General features: G+C 39.9%; 1 protein-coding gene across 1 annotated transcript in view; it reads right to left on the reverse strand.

The window, feature by feature from the left end:
- Zdhhc15 (zinc finger DHHC-type containing 15) overlaps positions 1–20,625 on the reverse strand; it is a 112,197-nt gene extending 91,572 nt beyond the window's left edge. Inside the window, exon 1 of the mRNA XM_021187709.2 lies at positions 20,378–20,625. Within this exon, the coding sequence (XP_021043368.1) occupies positions 20,378–20,513 (136 nt within the window). The 5' untranslated portion in view covers positions 20,514–20,625. The remainder of the gene's footprint in view (positions 1–20,377) is intronic.
- Between the last annotated feature and the right edge of the window lie 6,810 nt (positions 20,626–27,435).

Raw genomic sequence — 27,435 nt, forward strand, 5'->3', positions numbered from 1 at the left:
TCTCTCTCTCTCTCTCTCTCTCTCTCTCTCTCTCTCTCTCTCTCTCACACACACACACACACACACACACACACACACACAGAGAGAGAGAGAGATAGAGAGAGAAACATATATGTGTATATAAATATTGAATTTACCTAATGAACATATATACAAAAAAATCTTAATAGAATAAAATGGATTGTGCAATACATGCAAACCAATTAAAGTAATACAGCACATAAATACAGTCAGGAACACAAATAACTTGATTGTATCAATAGATAATGGAAAGACCTTTCACCAATTCAGTGTCCTGCATGAGAGCCTCTGAAGAAACTATGAATAGAAAGAATATGCCTCAGTATAATAGAGGCTATATACAACAAACCTATAGCCAATGTAATACTAAATGAGGGAAATTTGAAAGTGTTTCTTTTTAAATGAGAAAAGAATAACCATTTTCTCTACTCTGACTTAATATTGTGCTTGAATTCCTACAAAATAAAGCAACTGAAAGAATAAAAAAACAGAAAGAATACAAATGATACAAACAGGAAAGAATAAAACAGAAAGAATACAAATGACACAAATAGGAAAGAATAAAACAGAAAGAATACAAATGATACAAATAGAAAAGAAGGCAAATGGTTTGATGATCCAGGGTAGGGGAATGCTAGGGGGCTAAGGCAGGAGTGGGTAGGTGGGTGGGGAGCACCCTCATAAAGGCAGGGAGAGGGGGAGGGGAGAGGGGCTTTGTGGAGGGGAAACTAAGGAGGGAGATGACATTTGAAATGTAAATAAATAAAATAACCAATAAAAAATGAAAAAACCACTAGAAAACTCATACATATGATACTTAGAACAAAGTAACAGTACTTAAAGTCAACAACATACATAGACTGTAGCTGTTATCTCTCTCTCTCTCTCTCTCTCTCTCTCTCTCTCTGTGTGTGTGTGTGTGTGTGTGTGTGTGTGTGTGTGTGAAAAAATATTTCCAAGGAAATAGTCCCAAGAAACAAGGTGGAGTAGCCATTCTAATATGGAATAAAACAGACTTTCAACCAAAAAATACCAAAAAATATGGGGAAGGACACTTCATATTTATCAATGGAAAAATCCACCAAGATGAACTCTCAATTCTGAATATCTATGCTCCAAATGCAAGGGCATCCACATTCATTAAAAAAACTTTAGTAAAGCTCAAAGCTCACATTGCTCCGCACACAGTAATAGTGGGAGACTTCAACGACCCACTTTCACCAATGGACAGATCATGGAAACAGAAACTAAACAGAGAGAAACACAGGGAAACTAACAGAGGTTATGAACCAAATGGATTTAACAGCTATCTACAGAACATTTCACCCCCAAACAAAAAGAGTACAACTTCTCAGGACCTCAGAGGTTATGAACCAAATGGATTTAGCAGCTATCTACAGAACATTTCACCCCCAAACAAAAAGAGTATAACTTCTCAGGACCTCATTTTACCATCTCTAAAACTGGCCATATAATTGGATACAAAACAAACCTCAACAGATATAAGATTGAAGTAATCCCATGCATTCTGTCAGACCACCACAGAATAAGGCTGGTCTTCATTAACAACACAAACAACGGATTGCCCACATACACATGGAATCTGAACTCTCTACTCAATGATAACGTGGTCAGGGAAGAAATAAAGAAAGAAATTAAAGATGCTTTAGAATTTAACGAAAGGCACAATATACCCAAACTTATGGGACAAAATGAAAGCATTCCTAAGAGGAAAACTCATAGCTCTGAGTGCCTCCAAAAAGAAACTGGAGAGTGCATACACTAGCAGCTTGAAATCACATCTGAAAGCTCTAGACCAAAAGGAAGCAAATACATCCAGGAGGAGTAGACAGCAGGAAATAATCAAACTCAGGGCTGAAATCAGCCAATCAGAAACAAAGAGAACTATACAAAGAATCAATAAAACCAGGATCTGGTTCTTCAAGAAAATCAACAAGATTGATAAACTCTTAGCCAAATTAATTACAGGGCACAGAGACATAGTATCAAAATTAACAAAATCAGAAATGAAAAGGGAGATATAACAACAGAAACTGAGAAAATTTTTAAAATCATGAGATCCTACTACAAAAGCCTATACTCAACAAAACTGGAAAATCTAGATGAAATGGATGATTTACTTAACAGATATCAGGTACCAAAGATAAATCTGGATCAGATAAACCATTTAAACAGTCTCATAACCCCTCAGGAAATATAAGCAGTCCAAGTCTCCCGACCAAGAAAAGCCCAGGGCCAGATGGGTTTAGTGCAGAATTTCATCAGAACGTCAAATTAGACCTAATAAGATACTTTTCAAACTATTCCACAAAATAGAAACAGAGGGAACATTACCCAGTTCGTTCTAAAAAGCCACAATTATGCTTATATCTAAACCACACAAAGACCCAACACAGAAAAAGAACTTCAGACCAATTTCACTTATGAATATCAATACAAAACCACTCAATAAAATTCTCACAAACTGAATTCAGGAAGACATCAAAACAACCATTCATCATGATCCAGTAGGCTTCATTCCAGGGATGCAAGGTTGGTTCGATACATGAAAATCTATCAAAGTAATCCACTATATAATCAAACTTGAAGGAAAACAATCACATGATTATCCCCTTAGATGGAGTAAAAGCATTTGACAAAATACAACACACATTCATGACAAAAGTCTTGGTGAGATCATGAATTCAAAGCCCACACCTAAACATAATAAAAGCAATATAAAACAAACTAGTAGCCAACATCAAACTAAATAGAGAGATACTTGAAGCAATCCCACTAAAATCAGGGATTAGACAAGGCTGCTCACTATCTCCCTATTTATTCAATATAGTACTTGAAGTTCTCTATTCAGAGCAATTAGACAACAAAAGGAAGGAGGTCAAAGGGATACAAATTGGAAAGGAAGAAGTCAAGATAGCACTATTTGTGGATGATATGATAGTATATATAAGCAACCCCATAAATTCCACCAGAGAATTCCTACAGCTGATAAACAATTTGCAAAGTATCTGGATATAGAATTAACTCAAAGAAATAAGTAGCCTTCTTTCACTCAAAGGATAGGCTGAGAAAGAAATTAGGAACACTATACCCTTAACAGTACGTCACAAATAATATATATCTTGGTGTGACTCTAACCAAAGAAGTGAAAGATCTGTATGACCAGAACTTCAAGTCTCTGAAGAAAGAAATCTAAGAAGACATCAGAAGATGGAAAGCTCCCCCATGCTCATGGATTGGCAGGATCATTATAATAAAAATGGCCATCTTACTGAAAGCAATCTATAGAGTCAATGCAACCCCCATCAAAATTCCAACTCAATTCTTCACAGATAGAAAGAGCAATTCTTGAATTCATCTGGAATAACAACCCAGGATAGTGAAAACTATTGTCAACAATAAAAGAATTTCTGGGAGAATTACCATCCCTGACCTCAAACTGTACTACCAAATAATAATGAGAAAAAAACCCACATGATACTGGTACAGAGACAGATAGGTAGATCAGTGGAATAGAATTGAAGACCCAAAATTAAACACAGGTATGATCACCTGATCTTTGACAAAGAAGCCAAAAACCATCCGGTGGGGGAAAAAGGCAGCATTTTCAACAAATGGTGGTTCAACTGGTGGTTAGCATGTAGAACAATGCAAATTGATCCATTCTTATTTCCTTGTACAAAGCTCAAGTCCAAAGTGGATTAAGGACCTCCACATAAAACCAGATACACTGAGACTAATAGAAGAGAAAGTGGGAAAGAGCCTCGAACGCATTATCACAGGGGAAATTTTCCTGAACAGAACACCAATGGCTCAGGCTCTAAGATCAACAATTGACAAATGGACCTCATAAATTGAAAAGCTTCTGTAAGGCAAAGGACACTGTCAATAGGACAAAATGGCAACGTACAGATTGGGAAAAGATCTTTACCAACCCTGTGTCTGAGAGAGGGCTCATATCCAAAATATACTAAGAACTCAAGAAGTTAGACTCCAGAGGAAAAAATAACCCTATTAAAAATGGAGTAGAGAGCTAAACAAAGAATTCTCAACTGAGGAATCTTGAATGGCCCAGAATCACTTAGAGAAATGTTTAAAGTACTTTGTCATCAGATAAATGCAAATCAAAATGAACCTAAGATTCTACCTCACACCAGTTAGAATGGCTAAGATAAAAAACTCAAGAGATAGCAGATGCTAGCAAGGATGTGGAGTAAGAGGACACATGCTCTACCATGTTTATAGCAGCCTGATTGATAATAGCCAGAAGCTAGAAACAACTCAGATGTCCCTCAACAGAAGAATGGATACAGAAAATTTGGTACATTTACACAATGGAGTACTACTAAGCTATTAAAAACGATGACTTCATGAAACTCTTAGGCAAATGTATGGAACCAGAAAATATCATCCTGAGTGAGGTAACTCAGACAAAAAAGAACACACATGATATGTACTCACTGATAAGTGGATATTAGACCAAAAGCTCAAAATACCCACAATACAAATCATAGACCATATAAAGCTTAAGGAGGAAGACCAAGATGTAGATGCTTCAATCCTACTTAGAAGGGAGAACCAAATTATCACAGCAAGTAGAGGAAGGGACCTGGAAGGGAGAAAGGAGGGGGATGGAAAAGGGGGCAAGTTCATTATGGGAAGAGACAGGACAGAAGTACTTAGGGTCAAGAAAATGAACAGAGAGGTGTGTAGCAATGGGGGGGCTGTTAGCACCAGGATACTGCAAGCCCCGCCCAACCACGTGACCCTTGACCTGCANTGCCAGGACAATGACCTTCTATCCCACAATCCACTTGGCTCAGTTCCCGCCCTCACTGNTGTGACGTCATTTTCTGTATAAGAGAGGAAGCCAACCCCTCCTCTCTCTCTCTCCTCTTCTCTACCCTACTACCCGCTTCGCCACCCTCCCATTCCCGCATTATAAACGTGGAACACCTTGGACTGGTCTGCTGCTTGGTTTATCTGCTCAAAATATAAAATTGGTGCCGGAAACCCGGCAAAATATAAAAGGGGGGGGAACTGGTGGTAGCCACTAGAAAATCCCAGATGCCAGGAAAGCAAGAGCCTCCCAGGACCCAATTGGGCTGATGTTAGCCAAAATACCCAACAGAAGGGAGTTAGAACCGTTAGAGACCACCACCAGTAGATAGGCATGGCCCCGAGCTGAGAGATGGGTCCACCCACCAATCCCAAAAATTTAATCCAGAATTATTCCTGTCTAAAGGAAATGCAGGGACAAAAAATGTAGCAGAGACTGAAGGAAAGGTCATCCAGAGACTGCCCCACCTAGGCATTCATCCCATTTGGGACACCAAGCCCTGATACTATTGCTGATGCCAATAAGCGCTTGTTGACAGGGGCCTTGTATAGCTGTTCCCTGAGAGGTGATGCTAGCACCTGACATATACAGATGCAGATATTCACAGCCAACCAATCGGACTGAGCCTTTGGACCCCAGTGGAAGAGTTAGGGGAAGGACTGAAAGAGCAGAAGGGGATTGCAACCCCATAGGAAGAACAATATCAACTAACCGGACCACCCAGAGCTCTCAGGGACTAAAGAACCAACCAAAGAGTACACATGGAGGGACCCATGGCTCCAGTCGCATATGTAGCAGAGGATGGCCTTATCTGGCATCAGTGGGAGGGGAAGCCCTTGGTCCTGTGGAGGCTTGATGCCCGAGTGTAGGGGGATGCCAGGGCGGTGAGGTGGGAGTGGGTGGGTGGAGAAGCTCCCTCATAGATGCAAATGTGAGGGGGATGGGATGGGGGGTTGTGGAGGGGAAACCAGGAAGGGGGACAACATTTGAAATGTAAATAAATAAAATAACCAATTAAAGGAAGGAAAAGAAGACCCCCTCCAGCCAGGCATAGTGGTGCATGCCTTAAATGCCACACTAGGGAGGCAGCAGCCATGCAGATCTTTGAGTTCGAGGCCAGCCGGGGCTACATAATGAAACCCTGTCTCAAAAAAACCCAAACAACTAAAACAACAACAAACAAAACAAAAACAAAAGACCTCTATAAGGAAAACTTGAAGATGGATGGAACGCCTATACTCATGGATTGATAGAATTGATTTTGTGAAAATGACTGTCACTAAAAGCATTCTACAGATTCAATGCAATCCCCCATGAAAATTCTAAAAATATTTTGCACACAACTAGAAAAAATCCTAGAATTCATATACATGCAAAAACACTGAGTAGCCAGTAAAATCCTTAGCAGAAAGAGTAATATTAGAGGCATCAAAATACCTGCCCTTAAATTACACTAGAAATAAGTCTATACAGCTAGAATCAATTTTTTTACTTTTTGAAATGTATTTACTTTATATCCAGATTGTAGCTTCCCCTCCCCCTCCCCCATCTCTTCCCAGTCTCCCTCTTCACTCAACCCCAACCCCCCTCTCCCTTTCTCCTCAGAGAAGGATCGTCCTTCCCATGGCTATCAACCCACCTTGGCACATCTAGTTGCAGTAGGACTAGGTGCATCTTCTCCTATTGAGGCTAGACAAGGCAGCCCAGTTAAGGGAAAGGTATCCAAAGACAGGCAACAGAATCAGAAACAGCTTCTGATCCAGTTGTTAGAAGTGAAGACTGTTTAAAGACCAAGCTGCACATCTGTTACATTATGTGTAGGGGTCCTAGGTCCATCAAATGCATACTCTTTGGTTGGTGGTTCAGTCTGTGTGAGCCCCTATGGGCCCAAGTTGGTCATTTCTATAGGTTTTCTTGTGTTGGCCTTGACCTTCTGTCTCCTCCAATCTTTCCTTCCCCCTTTCCATAAGATTCCCTGGGCTCCACCTAAAGTTTGTCTGTTGGTCTCTGCATCTCTTTCCATCAGCTTCTGGGTGAAGCCTCTCAGAGGAAAGTTATGTTAGGCTCCTGTCTGCAAGTATAGGAGAGTATCATTAAGAGTGTCAGATGGTGGGCTCTCTCTCATGGCATAGGTCTCAAGTTGGGTCAGTCATTGGTTGGCCATTCCGACATCTTGTGGGTAGAAGGTATTGTGAATGGGTTGGTGTCCCCATCCCTCCATTAGATGTCTTGCCTGGTTACTGGAGTTAGCTGTTTCAGGTTCCATGTCCGCTTTTGCTAGGAGTCTTAGCTAGGGTCACCCTCATAGGTTTCTGGGAGTTTCCCTTGTCCTAGTGTTCTCCACCAATCCCAGTTCTCCCAGTTCTCTTTCCTTTTGTCCTCCCCACACTTGATTCTTCCTGTTCCCCTCCCAACCTCCTCTCCTACCCATTTGCTACAATCCATCCACCACCAATGTCTATTTCATCTCTCCTTCTCAGTGAGATTCAAGCATCATCTCTTAGGCCCTCCTTGTTACCTAGATTCTTTGAGTGTGTGGATTGTAGCATGGTTATCCTGCACTTTATGGCTAATACCCACTTATAAGTGAGTATATACTATGTCTGTCTTTCTGAGTCTGGGTTACCTCATTCAGGATGATATTTTCTAATACCATCCATTTGCCTGCAAATTTCATGATGTCCTTGTTTTAAAAGCTATGTACCCAAGGTGAACTAACCAGTACCCCCAGAGCTCGTGTCTCTAGCTGCATATGTAGCAGAAGATGGCCTAGTCGGCCATCATTGGGAGGAGAGGCCCTTGGTCTTGTGAAGATTATATGCCTCAGTATAGGGGAATGCCAGGGCCAGGAAGCAGGAGTGGGTGGGTGGGGAGCAGGGTGGGGGGGTATAATGAGATAGCATTTGAAATGTAAATGAAGAAAATATCTAATAAAAATTGTTTTTGAAAAATAAAAGCTATGTAATATATGTAAATAAACCACATTTTCTTTGCCCACATCTAGGTTTGAGGCACATTTTCCTTGAGGCACATCCAGGTTGCTTCTAGTTTCTGGTTATTACAAGTAATGCTGCTCTGAACATAGCTGAGCAAATGTCCTTGTGGTATGGTAGAGCATTTTGGGAGTATATGTCCAGGTGTGGTAACTGGGCCTTGAGGTGGAACTATTCTAAATTTTCTGAGAAACCACCAAATTGATTTCCAAAGTGGTTGTACAAGTTTTCACTCCCACAAGCAATGGAGGAATATTTCNCTTGCTCCATATCCTTACCAGCATGAGCTGGCATCTTTGATCCACTTGGACTTGAGTTTGTGCAGGATAATAAATATGGATCTATTTGCATTCTTCTACATGCANACATACAGTTAAACCAACACCATTTGTTGAAGACGCTTTCTTTTGTCCATTGTTTAGTTTTGTCCCCTTTGTCAGAAAATCTAGTGTCTGTAAGTGTGTGGGTTTATTCTATTCAATTTTATTAATCAACCTGTCTGTTTTTATGCCAGTACCATGTAATATTTATTACTATTGCTCTGTAGTACAGCTTGAAATCAGGGATGTTGATACCTCCAGTTCTTTTATTGTACAGGATTGCTTTGGCTATGCTGGGGTTTTTGTTTGGTTGGTTTTTTGTTTTTCATTTGTTCTGTTTTTGTTTTTGTGTTCCATATGAAGTTGAGTATTGGTCTTTCAAGGTCTATAAATAACTATGTTGGAAGTTTGATGCAAATTGCATTGAATCTGTAGACTGCTTTTGGTAAGATTTTCACTATGTTAATCCCACTGATCCATGAGCACGGGAGATATTTCCATCTTCTAATATCTTCTTCAATTTATTTCTTCAAAAGCTTGAAGAAATAAATATTTCTTTTTTATTATATTTTTGTTATATAGGACTGTCACATCAAGATATTTTATATTATTTGTGATGATTGTGAAGGGTGTTGTTTCCCCTATTTCTTTCTCAGTCCATTTATAGTTTGTATAGTGCGGGGTTACTGATTTATTTTCTTTTAGTTAATTGCTGTCATCAATTTTTGACAAAGATGTCAAGTACACATTGCAAATGGATAGGTTATTCAACGAGTGTTGCTGGGAAAGCTGGATAGCTCCATGTAAAAGAATAAAAATAGATCCCCATAGTTTTACCCTGTTAAAAAATCAATTTAAAGTAGATCAAAGCATTAATGTAAGACATGAAAATCTGTAAGTGTTAGAGGAAAACACTTAGAATATACTCATAGGCATAGACAAGGACTTCCTGAAAAGGATTCCAATAGCACAGAAAATAATACCAAGAATTGACAGATGGGATTTCATGACATTAAAAATGTGTATAACAAAGGAAACAATCTCCAGAGTGAAAAAACAGTCTACAGAATGAGAGGAAAATATTTTCTAACTATGCACCAGACCAGAGATTAATATTTAGAATCTATAATGGACCTAGAAAATTAAACATCAAAAACTGCAAATCGTGCTATCACTAAATGGGCTTGACAATTTAATACATAGTTCTCAAACCAAATACAATTGTAGTAAACGTTTAAATTCAGGTCCAGAGTTTCTACCCTTCCTTAAACCAATTAGTCCTCAAATGAAAGACACACTCATAGCCTTTACATTTACAATAAGCCTTAAGTAGCACAAGAGTTGGGCAGCTGCCTACCCTCCATGCTGTTAGAATCTATTTTCCTATCGATAACCCTGAGTTATTACTATGCTTCATCTGGGCTGCTCTTCGCTCCAATCAGACATCCCTCAGGGCCATACACTCTTTACTCTTAAACCATGGCCACTTCTCCTTCCTCCTCTACTGCACCTTCTTGCTTCTCGTGGGCCTCCTCTCCCCTCAAGCCCTCAAAACCTAAGCCCCATCTATCTCTCTTCTGCCCAGCTATTGGCTGTCAGCATCTTTATTCACCAACCAGAATTAACTTGGGGGCAGGGTCACAGAGACTGTGTAGAGACTCCAAGTCTTGGAGGCCCACACTTATCATTACAATAGACAGTAAAATACAAAACCTCAACATACCATGATCTATCAATATTTTCAAAAGTGTTCAAACATTTGAGAACTCCCAAGAAATGCAAATAAAAATCACTTTGTGAGTCCATCTGACTCCAGTCAGAATGGTTATTGTTGCCTCCCCAGCCTTGAAGCAGGCTGATTCAGACCTTGTTGCCACTAAGCACGGAACCACCTGGGGTGGAACTGTCCAACTTACAACGCAGGTTCTATTGTCTACACCTGCCACTGCTTTCCTCCAAAACATTATCGCTATCTGCTGAGACCCTTGAGACCTTCTGGAACAAGCATCCTGCAGATCACCTTCAGCTGGCGAAGGGCATCGAGAACTAACTGGTGGGGAATGGGCCTCCTTCCTCTATTAAGCTCAGAATCTCAGTAACCTTGTGGGCTTTGTTTGATCAGCTATGTTGTCTTAGCCTCCTCTAATCTCTTTCAGCCCCAGCCTGCCTTTCAGGAGTACCCAGTTCGAGTGTGGCTGCGGGCGGTCACACTCAGGTTATCATCAAGGAAGTAAATAACAACAAATGCTTGCAAGGATTCTGGGGGAACATCACTGGTTGGGATATAAGCCATTATGGAAATCAGAACAGAAATTCCTCAAAATGAAGAGATAGAAATCTGAGACGGGAATGTCTATCCTAGTTTCCTCAGGTCCAGGCTTGAATAAAATCTGTCTGCTCTACTAATCTATTTCTTGTGGTCTTCAGGAAAGCAACAGGAAGCAGAAGCTAAAGGTTTTCGCAACAGCTTTGGTGGGCTTCAATCAGGACAAGAACCCCAGAAGTTTAGTTGACACTGTCCTTCTGGGTGTCTGCAAGAGACTGCTTTAGACAAAGTGACTGAAGAAGCTATCCATCAAGAGTCAGCATGATGGATAGCTTCTTGTCAAGAGACAAGCTCCTGAGGGAATCCTGGCATTTGTCATGACAAGTCGCTATCCAAGGATCTTCCCGTTTCTCTGGGCACAACACAACCTTCCTGCACTATGTTTCAGAGAGAGTGATTTTGTTGCTTTGTCTGTCTGAAGAACTCATCTACCCTGGCTTGGGCCTCTGCTTGGAAGGATGATTACATTTTCCTAATATACTCAGGCTTGAAACTTTGGGCACTGGTCTCTAGGTTTGGGGTTAATAATTTTTCTCCACTTTGGAGACACTGCTACCATTTGTACTCTCCTGGGTCACTAAGCACCAATTTGTATGAGGTAAGCCATCTCCATTGTCTACAGCATGCACAGCCATTTTCTTGGGTTTGTGATTACTACTGTCATGGGAGAAAGATTCAGAGAGCTAAAATTCCCAGGAAACTTGTGCTTTCATTTCAATTTGAGTCAATGTTTGGAAGATCTCTATAGTAACCTGGGTAAGCACGGGAATGCTGTCTGCCTTGTCCTCCTATGAGCCAAGGTGAAATAGGAATTAATATAGCCATTCTTGTGTGTCATTTCTGCTCTTAGATTTTTAGTCTGTGCTTTTGAAACTATCTTACTGCACACTAAAATTACTATGTTTAGCACATTTCATTTAACAAAGGAAGAGAATTATATCAGAATCAGAAAGATAAACATTACATTTACCTCATCATAGGAAATACTTACATTTAACAGTCTATCTATCAATTTATGCCTATATATGACATGAAAATCAAAGGGAGCATTTAAGGAAAAGCAGGAGCCAACAGGAAAAACAAAGGCGGTAGTAGGACAGAAGAGATACCTAATGTTTTCTCTCACATGTAGAATCTAGTTATATATGCATATAGATTACATATGTATTTATGCATATACAAGACATAAAAAGAGACATATTACTTGGACAAGAGGAAGTAGGCCAACAGGAGAAGCAAGGGAAAGGTGAAACAAGGAAAGCTAGTGGAAAACAAAATATGAACAATGTATAAGATATGTATGAATGAAATATCACACTTAAATTCAATACTTTGTATACTAACCAAAGATTAATGATCAAAAAGCCTAAAAAATACAACTAATGTACAATTCAACATTACCACTCTTAGGTATATACCTGAAAGAATCTAAGTTGGCCTACCATAAACTTGTGCATTCATGTTAACTGTAGCATATTTCAATAGTCAAAATATGGACTTAGTCTACATGCCTATGAACAGATGAAATGATAAAGAAAATATGATATATATGCTCCCTCCCCCCCTCTCTCATACATACACACACACATACACACACACACAATGGAGTTTTTTTTAACCATAAAAATTAATGAGATTCTGTAATTTGCAGAAAATGATTTCACAACTGGAGATCATCATGTTAGGCAAAATAAACCAGACTCAGAAAGAAAATTAGCACATGTTTTCTCACCTATGACAACTCTAGAATTAAAAAAAATAAGATAGTTACATATGAATAGGAAAATCTACATGAAAGTAGAAGATAGGTGCATGGGGAGGGAAGAAGGGATCTAAAGGGATCAAAAGGCAAGGGAAAAGGTGGTGATGGGAGGGAAATCAAATACCACACGTGTCATGTGTGTCATATATATCATATATAGATAGAAAAATGACATAAGAGCAGAAGAGGGACTTTTGCAGGCAAGGAAGAGGACAAGCAAGAGGGAGAACAACAGAGGATAATGTAGGTGATTATTATATATTTATTATAGGTATGTATGAAGACTTTTATAGTGAAACTCATTTTGCATGCTAAGTAAGACATTTTAAAGAGATAAAACAAAGGCACATATTTGAAGAAAATGGGAAACAACTTGAATATTATTATTATTATTATTATTATTTTGGTTTTTCAAGACAGGGTTTCTCTGTATAGCCCTGGCTGTCCTGGAACTCACTCTGTAGACCAGGTTGGCCTTGAACTCAGAAATCCACCTGCCTCTGCCTCCCGAGTGCTGGGATTAAAGGCGTGCGCCACCACCGCCCGGCCCTTGGATATTATTTTTGTTTTTAATACTTCCTTTATTTTTTGAGATCATAATTACATCATTTCCTTCTTTCCTTTCCTTTCTACAAACCCTCCCCCACACACTATACTTTGCTCTCTTTTAAATTCATTGTCTCCATTTTTCATTAATTGTAGTTATATATATGTGTGTGCATGTGTATTCCTAAATACATAAATACAACCTGCTCAGTTTATATAGATATTTCCCAAATAAGACACAAAAATGGTCAAGTACATAAAATATGTTCAACATGCTTACTCATTTAGGAAACACAAATCAAGCTACAAAACGATACCATGTAACACTACATCAAGGTAGTTTGTTTTTTTTTTTTTTCTAATGGAAAAAGATATCGATATTGTTAGGAGAAATGTATAGGTTTAGCCATGTTTAAAAATATTTCACAGGTTCCTCAAAAAGTTACCATACAATGGATACAGAAACTGTGGTACATTTACACAATGGAGTACTACTCAGCTATTAAAAATAATGAATTTATGAAATTCTTGGGCAAATGGATGTATCTGGAGGATATCATCCTTAGTGAGGTAACCCAATCACAAAAGAAGTCACTAGATATGCACTCACTGATAAGCGGATATTAGACCAGAAACTTAGAATACCCAAGATGCATTTTGCAAAACACAGGAAAACCAAGAAGAATGACCATCCTGTGGATACTTCATTCCTCCTTAGAATAAGGAACAAAATACNCATGAAAGGATATAGGTACAGAGACAAAATTTAGAGCTAAGATGAAAGGATGGAGACTACCCCATCCAGGAATCCATCCCATCATCAGCCACCAAACCCAGATACTAATGCACATGCCAGCAAGATTCTGCTGAAGGGACCCTGATATAGCGGCCTCTTGTGAAGCTATGCCAGTGCAGGGCAAACACAGAAGTGGATGCTCACAGCCTGCTATTGGATGGAACACAGGGTCCCCAGTGGAGGAGCTAGAGAAAGTACCCAAGGAGCTGAAAGGGTCTGCAACCCTGTAGGTGCAACAACAATATGAACTAACCAGTAACCCCTGAGCTCGAGTCTCTAACTGCATATGTAGCAGAAGATGGCCTAATCAGCCATCATTGGGAAGAGAGGCCCCTTGGTCTTGTAAACTTTATATGACCCAGCACAGGGGAAGGCCAGGGCCAAGTAGTGGGAGTGGGTGGTTAGGGGAGAAAGGGCGGGGGTGGGGTATAGGGAAATTTCAGGATAGCATTTGAAATGTAAATAAAGAAAATAATAATAAATAAATTTTAAAAAAGTTACCATACAGTTCAATCATTCTCATCCTTCTCTCTGGTATATAAAGAATTATTTCCATATAAATGTTCACAGTAGCACTGTTTGGAACAGAAGAAAAGGTGAAGCATCCCAACTGTCCTTAAACAGATGTATAGACAAACTCTGGCAAAGACATAAAATAGACTATCAGTAATCTATTAAAGGAATAGTATACTGTTAGATGCTGCAATGTAGTTAGGTCTCACAAACATAATACTAATTACAGGAATCCAGAATCACACAAGCACAGACACACAGACAAACAAACACACACATTACAGAATAGGCAAATACAGAGCTAGAATATAGATGAGTGGCTGACAGGGACTAGAGGTGAAGGGAACAGGGAGTTTACTTCTTTCTTTAATATAATGTTTTTATTAACTTTTTGAGAATTTCATGATGCATACAAGGTTTTTTGACCAATTGACTCCTCATACTTTTCCTTAACTCAACCCAGATACATCCTCACCATTCCCAACTTATTATCATTTTATTAAATAACCCACTGACTAATTTGTCTTATCTATACCCTCATTGGTGTGGTGAGAAAACCCACTGGGTTGATGGACTACTGGGATGGTGCCATACCATTAAAGAACATTGGCCCTCTCTCTCCTAGAAGGAGAATTATTTTTTAACATCTATGTGGTTTTCTTTTGGTGGAAGCAATGATTTGGTAATTATACTGAAGTAATGTACTAAATGACTAAATACTTTACAATGGCTGTCTTTTGTCATATAACATTTACCTTAATGAAGTGGGTACTATTACTTTCTTTCTCATTAAAAATGTAAGCTTGTTTTTTGAGGGAGGTAAAATACTTGATCTTCTTATTAATATAGTAAGGTAACATCTACCACACTTTTATACTGTGTTGTAAACTACAGTTCATGCTTTTCAGTCATCAGAATATTTAAATGTCATAATAGCAATGTTTCATGTACAGTAGGTACTGAGCAAGTATTTGTGGTATGAATAGATAATCACACTAGTAAGAATGAAACATGCACATGGAAACAACTGAAGTTGGAAGAGATTAGATGACCTGCCCTAGGTCTCCTGGCTTGTAAAAACAGAATTAGTCTAAAAGAAATTACAGTCCAACTAATATATCTATAACATAATTCCTACACCTAAGGCCCAGATATCATTATAGAAGATGGGGTGGAAAGTTAGGAAGAGCCAGAGACAGGAAGTTTGTTGTGAGATTGTGTTGTCTAGAAATGCTAGAGAGGCTACAACTATGCAGGCAACAAAACTGCCTAAATAAGACCTGAACAAGGATGACAACAATAGATGGGCTAATATGGAAGGTGGAAATCTCATGGGGCCTCAACCCCAGACAAAGAACCACATTGCAACTAAGCAATGCTGAGAGCAGAAGTCATCTTCCCTAGGAAGGGCTCACCAATTGGTTATCCAATAGCAAGTGGTCAGTCCTATAAACATACACACACAACTACATGATACAATCTGATCAGGCTGTACTTCTTTATTTACAAATGAGAGTGTGGCTGGGTGAATATTACAATAATTAAAGAAAAAAGCCCAGCTGTCCCTCAACAGAAGATACAATTTGCTAAACACATGAAACTCAAGAAGAAAGAAGACCAAAGTGTGGATACTTTATTCCTTCTTAGAATGGGAAACAAAATACCCATGGAAGGAGTTACAGAGGCAAAGTTTGGAGCAGAGCCTGAAGGAATGACCATTCAGAGACTGCCCCACTTGGGGATCCACCCCATAAACAACCACCAAACCCAGACACTAGGCATCTGCCAACAAGAGCCTGCTGACAGGAGCCTGATATAGCTGTCTCCTGTGAGGCTCTGCCAATACAAAAGTGGATGCTCACAGTCATCCATTGGATGGAGCACAAGGTCCCCAATGAAGGAGCCAGAGAAATACCCAGGGAGCTGAAGGGAACTGAAGCCCCATAGAATGAACATCAATAAGAATGAACATCAATATGAACTAACCAGTACCCTCAGAGCTCCTTGGAACTATACCACCAATCAAAGTAAACACATGGTGGAACTTGTGGCTCTAGCTATATTTGGAGCAGAGGATGGCCTAGTCGGTCATCAATGGGAGAGGCCCTTGGTCCTGTGAAGGCTCTATGCCCCAGTATAGGGGAATGCCAGGGCTAGAAATGGGAGTGGGTGTGTTGGTAAGCAGGGGTAGGGGGTAGGGGATAACAGATTTTCAGAGGGGAAACTAGGAAAGGGGATAACATTTGAAATGTAAATAAAGAAAATATCTAATAAAAAAAGAGAAAAGCCACAAATTCGAGACAGAGTAAGGGATTACATGGGAGATGTTGGAGGGAGGAAAGAGAGGAAATGGTGTGATTATTTTGTAATTAAAACTATTATAAAAATATAAGTACAAAAGTATCACCTTTAGTATCAGCCTGATATAGCGTGATATTCTGTAGAGATGAGGTTCTCTTTAGAAAGAAGGTAGCTCTTTAATATTACCTTTTAAGTCATAGCAAAACCCTAATTAATTGCTTTCGTTATATTGATAAAGGCATGGCTTTGCTATCAGGCAGGCTTGACTTCTAGTTCTCAGTGCTATACTAAATGTAACATTAGAAAATTGGCTTCAACATTTCTGAAATCCAGGTGGCACATTTGTTAAAAGATTTTACAAAGAGGTCCAGCAAGAGGGCTAAATGTATAAGGGCAGTGGCCACCATGTCTTAGGGTCTTTGAGTTCAATCCCCAGAACTCTTATGATAGAAGGAAATAACCAATTCCTATGCTTCCATTGACTTCCACAAAATGTAGAGGCACATCCCTCCAAATACCCCCACACACACACTCACACTCACACACACACACACACACACACACACACACACACACACACATGTAAAACTTTAGAAAACATTTAAGATTGTAAAGTGAAGATGGCATCATAGAATGTTTGAGCCAGAAACAGAAGTCAAGGCCACTTATTTTACTGATTTTTATTTTTTTGAGATAGGTTCTGCCTATAGTAAAGAGGTTTGTTTTGAACTCCTAGGCTCAAGTGACCCTTCTCTCTCAGTGTTGAGACTAGAGGTTTATGTAACTTTACTGGGATTAGCTTAGTTTTAAAAATGCTACTATTGATACAAAAACTGTTTAAAATAAAACACTGTCTGAGCCAAATAAAATATATTTTCAGGTTATACCAGTCCTGTGGGTCACTAGTTTTGACCTCTGTACTAGTTGAGAGGAAGCAGCATGTTATAATAACTTGAACAGAAGATCCACATTGCTTGTGTTGCCATCTAAGTTTAACAATTTACCAGCTCTGTAATCTCAGATAAACTACATAATCAGTTCATTCCTCTTTACTAGGCATAAGAAACCCTAAGCTTTCTAGCAGCTTTCTGTATGGCATGACTAAGAAACTATAGAAAGCTAATTATATGCATTGATTTTTTTTTCTGAATGGGGGACTGGGATATGAGACAGGGTTTTATGTAGCCTAGCCTGGCTTCAACCTTTCTATGTAGCGGAGAATGGCCTTGGACTCTGGACCCTCCTGGGACGACAAATGTGTACCACCATACCTGATACTTGGTCTTACCTCAGTTTGTTGACTCTTTTTACATATCTGGATAGTGGGGGTACTAATGGTACCTAACTTATAGAGCTCTGAGGATTGGTGAGTGATATATATAGACTGTTAATATAATATATAGACTGTTAATATAATTGCAGCAGTGAGGACCCTTTCTGGCACAAAATAAGTACTATATAAGAATTAACTATCATCATTACTGATTTTTAACATGATTTCTTGTTGAACTCATGTATGTTAGTACTAAAGGACTTTAAAAGTAGGCTTGATAGTGTTTATAATGTGGCATTGTTCCTGGAAGTAATGTACATACCATCACAATGGAGCTGAACTTTTGATCCCTTAGTTAATCATTCAAAAAAAAAACCAAAGTGGTAAGGTCTTAGAACAGGAAAGTTCCCAGTCAAGGAAATGCACCTTATAGCAGACAGAGAAGAACAGGAGAACAGCCCAAATGCCTATCCCTGAAGGCAACAAACCAAACTTATTGCTAAAAGCCTCTTCTGTATTTTCCACAACGTCCTTAAGAAGGAGGTCAGGAAAAAAAAAAAAGCCACATCTTCATCTATAGAGTCAACTAGAAGGAATTCTTATATCGGAAAAACACACTTACTTTACTTGACCCAAATTTGTGTAGGGGTGTAGAATATGATTTTTTTCAAATCAAATATGTAAGAGAAAGGGATTATAAGTGTAGTTGGATCCTGGGACTGAAAAGTAATATTTGAGGTGAGAGTTATGATATGAGGAAGTAAATGAAGCATAGGAAGGCAGCTTTGAGGGGATATTTGATGAAATGGGGGTGAACTCTAGTGGGGTGGCAATGAGTACTCCACATTGAATGAATAGGGAGACTGCAGGCCACAAGAATAAGGGGCTGGTGATGGGACTTCAGTACTAAAGCCATAATAGGTCTTAATAGGATCTCACGTGAAAAGATTCTTCAATGGACCATGAGAAATTTCTTGGAGAGGAGACAGCCTATGTTATGAAACTAATCTGAGTTTATGAGAATGTTAGAAGGCCATATGTAATAGAGAGAGGACTGGAAACGTATGAAAATCTAAGTGTATGTGGGTAAATACAAGAAAAAGATCTTGGTTTTTGTGCTTCGAAATACTGGATAATTCTGAGTTTGAAAGCACAAGGTATATGATAAGAACCAGGCTGTAAATAAGGAGAGACTAGAGTGATCCCTGGTGTGGTAGGACAGGGAATAAGGAAAGTCCAGCATCATTAAAAGGGTGGTCTAAGAAGAGAAAATAATAAAAGTATATTCCCGTGGGAAAGGGCCAAAGCTACAAACTTCAGCAAGAAAGAACTGGATTTCCCAGGCTTGAGAAAGCAGGGGGCAATTGCATTCTGAGAGGAAACAATGACAAGCACCAGAGACTGATAGTGACAGAATGTGGTAGGAGCAGTGGGAAAACACTGGAGGGGGTGAAGAATGTTTCTTAGTAAAGACAGTTAAAGATTACACAAGTAGTGGCTCTTCGGTGGGATATGGTAAAGATTGTGGGGACTCTTTTAACTGTAAAGAAAACATTTGAGTATGCATTTATTGTGGATGGGACATGATCATACTATGACAAAGTGGGGTCACTAGTGAGATGTGTCAGAAAATAACGTGGGCCTTCTAATGAGAAACCGAATGCTTACAAAGTGGAAAGGGAAGAGGCTGTACCCAGTGTGGTACACTGTGGAGCTCTCATATAAGAAGAGAGTCTTGTATAGAACCCCCACACCACAAAAGGAGCTCTGAAAATGAGGAAAGCCCACAGGGAAAGAAAGGGGAAAGCTTATTACCATTGTGTGAAACGTGAGGTAGAACAGACTGCCGACTCATAAAAAGGCAAACATACGAAGCACCTCTCTCTCTCTCTCTCTCTCTCTCTCTCTCTCTCTCTCTCTCTCTCTCTCTCTGTGTGTGTGTGTGTGTGTGTTGTGTGTGTGTATGTTGCATGTGTGCACACACATGAGTGCACTCTTGGATCTCAGAGAAAGAATGGACGGAGGGCTAAGCCCTGTGTAAAAAGTGAGGACAGAATATTCTGATGTGAGGTTTAGAAGTGGGTGGAGAGGAGATGTGAAACCTCCCAGCTTGTGTTTGAAGATTGCAGAGAGAAAGTATGGATCTCAATGTGGAGAAAAGGTGAGCTAATAGGAGAGTACAGGAATTATTTTTGGATCCCTTGTAGGGAATCCCCAGTATGGAAGGAATCAGAGTAGGAGGGGGAAATGGTGGGGGCCTTAGTTGGATGCTTTGGTGGAGCGGGCACTTTAAGGACATGGAGTATGGTGCTTCCTCAATTGGTTGGGTGGGCTCAGAAGGTAGTTGCCAGGCAGTACAGCTTAAGTGGTTACCCTGTCCTGGGAAAGGGGGTCCTGGTAGAAAGAGTCAGGGAATTATCGAGGGTAGGGCAAGGAAGTAAGAAAACCCAGAGGAGAGGAGATGGCGACATGGTGGGACCCTCGTGGGACGGCGCATGAGAGAGATTGTGAGAAGCCCAAGATTGGAAACTGGGAGTTTTTCAGGGCGCGAAAGGAAAAGCCGCAGGGTGAGGGCTGAGCGCACTGGGGACATCGGTATGAAGGATAGGGCAGACGATTGTGCTGGAGCATAATTTCCCCAGTTTATGTGACCAGCCCCACTTACCCAGGCAGAGTTCAAAGACGTAGGCATAGTAGGACCAGAGAACGACGAGGACAATAACGAGCACTGGCACCCAGGACAGTACCCGGCGGCAGCACCGCAACCCCCCAGACAGAGCCATCTTCCAGCCCCGCCGCATCTTCGGCTCGAAGATCGACCAAGCAGGCCTGCTGGCGCCGGCCGGGAACTGCTTGGGCGGCGGCTGGGAGGCGGGAAGGCGCGCTGTGCGGCGCTCCACTGCTTAGCCTGGCGGGAACCGTCCTAGAGCCGCTGCCACCTGTGGGGCTGCACTGCCCAGCGCGCCCCGTCTGGCACAGTTGGCGTGAGTCACAGCTTCAGGAACCCGCAGAGGTGGGATAGAAGGTGGTTGCCTAGCAGTCCAGGCCGAAGGACACAGAGGGACTGCGGCCCCTCCCTCTTTCCACCTCTCGCCCCCAACCCCCAACCCCCAACCCCCAACCCCCAACCACTTCCTCTGAGCTTGCTGGGCTGGGCCTCCGCCAAATGTAAAACCCAAGAAATGTGGGTCCGCCCATCTGCCTTTACTGCACTGCATCCATCTTCTCTTCAATTCTGATTTCTCCCCTCTTCCTTCCCCTATATCTCCTTTTCTCTGCTGTCTCAACCCCCAGACACACAAGTACAAAAAGGCACTGTGTGAAAGATGCACACAGCACACCTCATGAATTAAAGGTCATCTCCATCCTCCCACCGCTACTTGAACAGTATGCTTAACACGTAGTGCTGCAGTCTCTGCTGGGGTCTGTCCCTTGACAGGGCACTCCTTCCACCCTCTCTGTACCCCCTGCAGAATTATCTTAGTGTATTTTCAGAATAAACACAATGATGCACAAATCAAGTAGAGGCCATAATGATTCTGGGCTCAGGGAACTCTCTAAAGGTGGTGATGTTTAAGCTTTATTAATAAAAGCATTTCCAGGCAGAAGAGGATTGGTAACCTTTCAGACCAGAAACGTGTTTGAAAAAGCATGACATGACAATTCTAAAGTGTTCCAAGAACAGCTTCTGTACCTTGAAGAGGCTTTATCTGAAGAAGGTGGGAGTGAGAACTGAAAATACAGGCTGGAGCAAGGATGTGAATGCTCTTGGGTGCCTTGTCAGGGACACAGTTATGTAGAGCAGATGGTAAACAATCAGCAAAGGTTTGGGGGGCAATGGAATGGAGTCACAGTGATACTTCTGTAAAACAGTAAGCAGGATTTCACTAAGGAAGGTGGCCTGAGAGCATGGGGGACCAATCAGGAGGCAAGTCATTGCTTTCTATTAGGGCAACATTAGTATAAATAAAGAATGGCACACCAGGGGACTGTCACTAAGAAGTGCATGTCCTCCTTAAGACAATAGGCCGTTGTTTTGCCACAAGTACCTACCATAATTCTGTTATTATGGGCGTTTGTATATTTCATACTCATTGATCTAATGGTTCCCAAAGGTCTAGTGCATGAAGAGATTATACTTTTGCTGAGACCCAGTTTTGATTTACAGTCAGTGACTGCTGTGTGAGAGCAAGAGGTTTTATAAGGTTGTCTTGTGGTTTTAATGTATGGTTATACATACAATAACAGTCCTAAAGTGGCAACAGCACTATTGTTTCTTTTCAGATTAAGATAAAGGTTGATATTACCAAAGTAGTAGTGTAATGAAATGCAGAGTGTATTTTTAGTTACAATATTTAATAGTCTGATAAGTTATTTAGCCCTGAGGTTCTGACATGGAAGAATGGCTTTCCATTAATCATGGATTTGAGGATCTTAGAACATATATTTTGAGATTTTTATATCTATTTTGTTTAAATCAAGTGGCTTTGTGGAGGAAATGATTAAATGTAGATGAGAGTCTGAGCTGGGCAGAATACCTACTAACTTACTAAGAAGGTAACAGGTTTAATAGGGATTGGAGGGAAGGAATGACAGATAAAGGGAATTATATAATGGTAAAGATATGTGAAACTTTATGGTATATTTGAGAAGACTACAAGAAACCTGTCTTGTTGGAAGGTATCCCAGTAAGCTGACCTTGCTTTCTCCTGCTCTGCGCCCCCATCTACTAACCCCCTCCTTCTTTCCAACTAGTCTCTCTCCCACCTTTACAGTTTTATCATGTGTAAGCAAGCAAGATTTACATGTGCTCAGAGTTGCTGTGTGCTCATGATTGCAATAGCCATAAGACCAGTCTCTGACTTGCACAGTCTTCCCACCCCTCTGCTACAATAGTTCCTGGGCGTTGGAGGAGATGGTATAAAATGTCCTGTTGCTTACTGTCAACATTTGGACAAATTATGAGTCTCTGCTTTAAATATTAGCTTTTCTGACAAAGGCTGAGAGAAACACTAGTCTATAGGCATAAACATAAATATTTAGAAGTTAGTTTGATTGCACAGCCATTTAGCAAAATATTCAGTAGTAGATTCGTCCCTACAGCTTATGACCTCACTATAAACTATTGACTAGGCAGGGGAAATTTGGGGATGAAGGTTTTGTGAGTGGCTTGGTGCCCCTACCCTCCACTGGGATTCATGGAGGTTGCCACTTTAAACATCTTTCACTGCTAGGAGTCTCAACTAGGGTCACCCCCATATTCTCACAGGAGCCTCCCTCATTCCTGGTCTCCGGCTTGTCCCAGAGATGTGCCTCCTCACCAATTTCCCCTCTCTCTTCCAGCCTTCTCACCCCTACTCCAACCTCCTCACTCTCCCCACACCTGATCCTGATTTTCTTACATCTGTTGAAACTTGCTTTGTGACTGAATATATGGTAAATTTTGGAGAAAGTTCCCTGAGATTCTGAAAAGGTATATTCTTTTGTGTTTGGGTGAAATGTTCTGTAGATATCTGTTAGGTCCATTTGATTTATAACATCTGTTTCATTATTTCTCTGTTTAGTTTCTGTCTTGATAATCTGTCCATTGATGACAGTGGGGTTTTGAAGTCTCCCACTATTAATGTGCTGGGTTGATATGTGATTTAATCTTTAATAATGTTTCTTTTATGAATGTGAGTACTCTTGCATTTTGAGTATAGATGTTCAGAATTGAGATGTCACCTTGATGGATTTTTCCTTTGATGAGTATGAAGTGTCCTTTCCTATCTCTTGTGATTAATTTTGGTTGTAAGTCTATTTATTGGATAGAATGGCTACACCAGTTTGCTTCTTGCATCCTTTCCTTGGAAAACCTTTTCCCAATCCTTTACTCTGAGGTAATGTCTACCTTTGTTGCTGAGCTGTGTTTCTCGAATGGATCTTGTTTTCACAACCACTCTGTTAGCCTGTGTCTTTTTATTGAGGAATTGAGTCCATTGATGGTGAGAGATTGGTTGTTAATTTTTGTTATTTTGATGTTGGTGGTGGTAGAGTTTGTGTGTTTGTGTGCTTACTTTTCTTTGATTTTGGTGGTATGGTGTTATTTATTTCCTGTGTTATCTTGGATGTAGTTAGCCTCCTTGGATTGGACTTTTCCTCCTAGTATCATTTGTAGGGCTGGATTTGTGGATGGATATTGTTTAAATTTGATTTTGTCATAAAATGTCTTGTTTTCTCCATTTATGGTGATTAAAAGCTTTGCTGGGTATAATATTTTGGGCTTACATCTTTGTTCCCTTGTGGTCTCTAAGACATCTTTCCAGGCCATTCTGACTTTTACACTCTCTGTTGAAAAGTCAGGTGTAATTCTGATAAGCCTGTCTTTATATGATACTTGGCCTATTTCCCTGGCAGCTTGTAATATTCTTCTTTCTTCTGTCCATTTATTGTTTTTGATTATTATGTGGCAGGAGGCTTTTTATTTCCTTGTCCCATCTATTTGGAGTTCTGTAGGCTTCTTGTATGCTTATAGGCATCTCTATCTTAGGTTGGGCAAGTTTTTTTTTCTATGATTTTGTTGAAAATATTTTCTGGACCTTAGAGCTGAGATGATGATGATTCCCCATCCTCTTCCTCTTCTTTTTCTTCTCTTCCTGTCATTTTTAGGTTTGGTCTTTTCATTGTGTCCCAGATTTCTTGGAGGTTTTGTGTCAAGATTTTTTTTAAAATTTAACATTTTCTTTGACTGATGTATCAGTTTCTTCAATCATATCTTCTATGCCTGACATTCTCTCTTCCATCTCTTATATTTTGTTGGTGATGCTTGTGTCTGTTGTTCCTGTTCTCCTCTCTAGGTTTTCCATCTCCAGGATTTCCTCATTTTGTGATTTCTTTATTGCTTCCATTTCCATTTTTAGACCTTGATTAGTTTTATGCATTTCCCTCACCTGTTTGATTGTATTTTCCTATATTTCTTTAAGGGATTCATTTTCTCTTTAAAGGCCTCTAACATCTTTATAAGGTTGGGTTTAAGGTTATCTTATCGTGCTTCATTTGTGTTAGGACATGCAGTGCTTGCTGTGGTAGGATAGCTGGCCTCTGGTGGGGCCATATTGGCCTGGCTCTTTTCGGTTATGTTCTTACACTGGCCTTTAGGCATCTGGTTGTCCCTGGCACTAGCTGGATGTTCCTGATACTGACAGAACTCCTCAGGAGAGAAGGCAGAGCCTTGGGCCTGACAGTAGAGCCCAGGGAACAGCACACTGCTTACCTCTGGTGGCTGTGTACCAGGTAGATCAGCAGGCCAGGAACAGACAGGGTGAGTTCTAACCTGTGTGTTCCTGGGGCACTTCAGACCTGGAATTCTTGGGACCCAAAAGGTCTCCTCTGGAGGGAAGGTAATGGAGCTTTTGGGGTGGGGGGAGCAGGCAGTGTGCAGCTCACTTCTGCTGGCTGTGTCCCAGATGTATCTTCTTTATTTGGTGTTGGTGCTACAGTAATACTGGCTTCATAAAAGGAAATTGCTAATGTTACTTCCTTTCCTATTTTCTACTATGAGAAGTGTTGTTAGTTCTTTTATATATATATATTTATTGGCCATTTATAATTCACCTTTTAATAACTGAATATTCATTTTAGTAGCTCATTTAATGATTGGGTCATTTGATGTTTAGGTTTTTTTTTTGAGCCAAGGTTTCTCTATGTAATATCTCTAGCTGTCCTAGAACTCAATCTATAGTCCAAGCTGGCCTCAGACTCAGAGACCTATCAGCTTCTACCTGAGTGCTGGGATTGAAGGCCTGTGCCACCACTGCCCAGTTTGAACATTTTTTTAATTAGATATTTTCTTTATTTACATTTCAAATATTATCCCCTTTCCTGGTTTCCTCTCCAAAACCCCCATATCCCCTCCCCCTCCCCCTGCTTACCAACCCACCCACTGCCACTTCCTGGCCCTGGCATGCCACTATACTGGGGCATAGAACCGTCACAGGACCAAGGGCCTCCCATTGATGACCGACTAGGCCATCCTCTGCTACATATACAGCTAGAGCCATGAGTCCCACCATGTGTTTTCTTTGGTTGGTGGTTTAGTCCCAGGGAGCTCTGGGGGTACTGGTTAGTTCATATTGTTGTTCCTCCTATGGGGCTGCAAACCCCTTTAGCTCCTTGGGTACTTTCTCTAGCTCCTTCAATGGGGACACTGTGCTCTGTCCAATGGATGGCTGTGAGCATCCACTTCTGTATTTGTTAGGCACTGGCAGCTTGAACTTTTTATATGTTTTACATAATTACTCCTATCACATGCATATCTAGCAAAGATTTCTTTCCCATTCTGTAGACTGTCTCTTTGTCTTAAGTTAGTATACAAAATAAATTTTAAAAAAAGAAAAAAAAACTAAAAAAAATTTCAGAAATGAGAAAAACATGGTATTTCTCTTTTTGTGACTAAATTCACTTAATTTTAGTGTCTCTCATTGCATCTGTTTTCTTGAAAATGGTAAAACTTTATTCTTCTTTATACCTGATTAAAATTCCATTGTGTATGTATAGCACATTTCATCCTTTCCTGTTTACAGACACTGAGGTTGGCTTCATAACTTAGCTACTATGACTAGTGCTGCAATACACATTGATATTTTATGAAGTCTGTAAGATTTGTCTAGAATCATTTTAATGCATATTAGTGTCCTGTTGTTCTAGCTCCATTTGTTAGAAACACAATCGTTTCTCTTTGGTCTAAGATCAGTTGATAATATTTATGTCAGCCTATATCTGAGTCCTCTGCTCTGTTCAATTGTTCTGTCTCTTTTTTGACCAATTCCACCCTCTCTTGATTACTGTAGCTTCATAGAAAGTCTTGATGCTAAATAGTATCATTCTTCCAAAGTGTATTAGCTATTTTAGCTACTCTGGGACTATAAACATTGTAACTGCTTTTATACCTATCAATAATTTGCTTCAATTTTGATTGTGAACACATTGGATGTATAGACTTAATTGGCGAGAGCTGACATCTTAGTGCAATTCATCTTTTATATGAACATGGTGATACCTCTCCATTTATTTAGCTCTAATTTGCTTTTTTTTAACCATTTGTTTTTAGTTTTCTTCATGTAGAGCATGCATACATTTTGTTAGATTTATACTTAAGTATTTAATTTTGGGAAACACCGACATAAAATTTTAACTTGACTTTTGTATATTAACCTGAGTCCTCTGGCTTTGCAATAATTGCTTATTCTACGTTTTGCTGATCCTTTCAGATTTTCTGTGTAGTTATGCCATCTTTAGCAAGGACAGTTTTACTACATCATTCTCAGTATACTGTATTTTAATTTGTTTTGTATTATTGATCTTAGTGGGGATGATTTTAATTCCTTAAATAATGTTATGTGTAGATTTTCGTGTAGATATTCTTATCAAATTAAGGAAGTTATCTGTTGCTACATTCTGTGATTTTTTTTCCACAATGAAGGGTATTGAATTTTTATCAAATACATTTCTTCATATGTTGATATGATGATGCAGTTTTTCCAGCCTATCAATATCCTGCATTAATTTAGTTGGTAATCAAATGTTTCTCAGCCTTACATATCAGAATTATCTCACAGTATTGAGATGTACAATTGTTTTATACACTATGAAGTTCGGGTGGTAATATTCTGTGAGAGATTTTTATATCTAGGTTTAAGAGAGACATTAATCTGCAGGGTTTTTTTTCTCACAATGTCTTTTTCT

Source organism: Mus pahari, chromosome X, assembly GCF_900095145.1.
Source record: "Mus pahari chromosome X, PAHARI_EIJ_v1.1, whole genome shotgun sequence".
Lineage (NCBI taxonomy): Eukaryota > Metazoa > Chordata > Mammalia > Rodentia > Muridae > Mus > Mus pahari.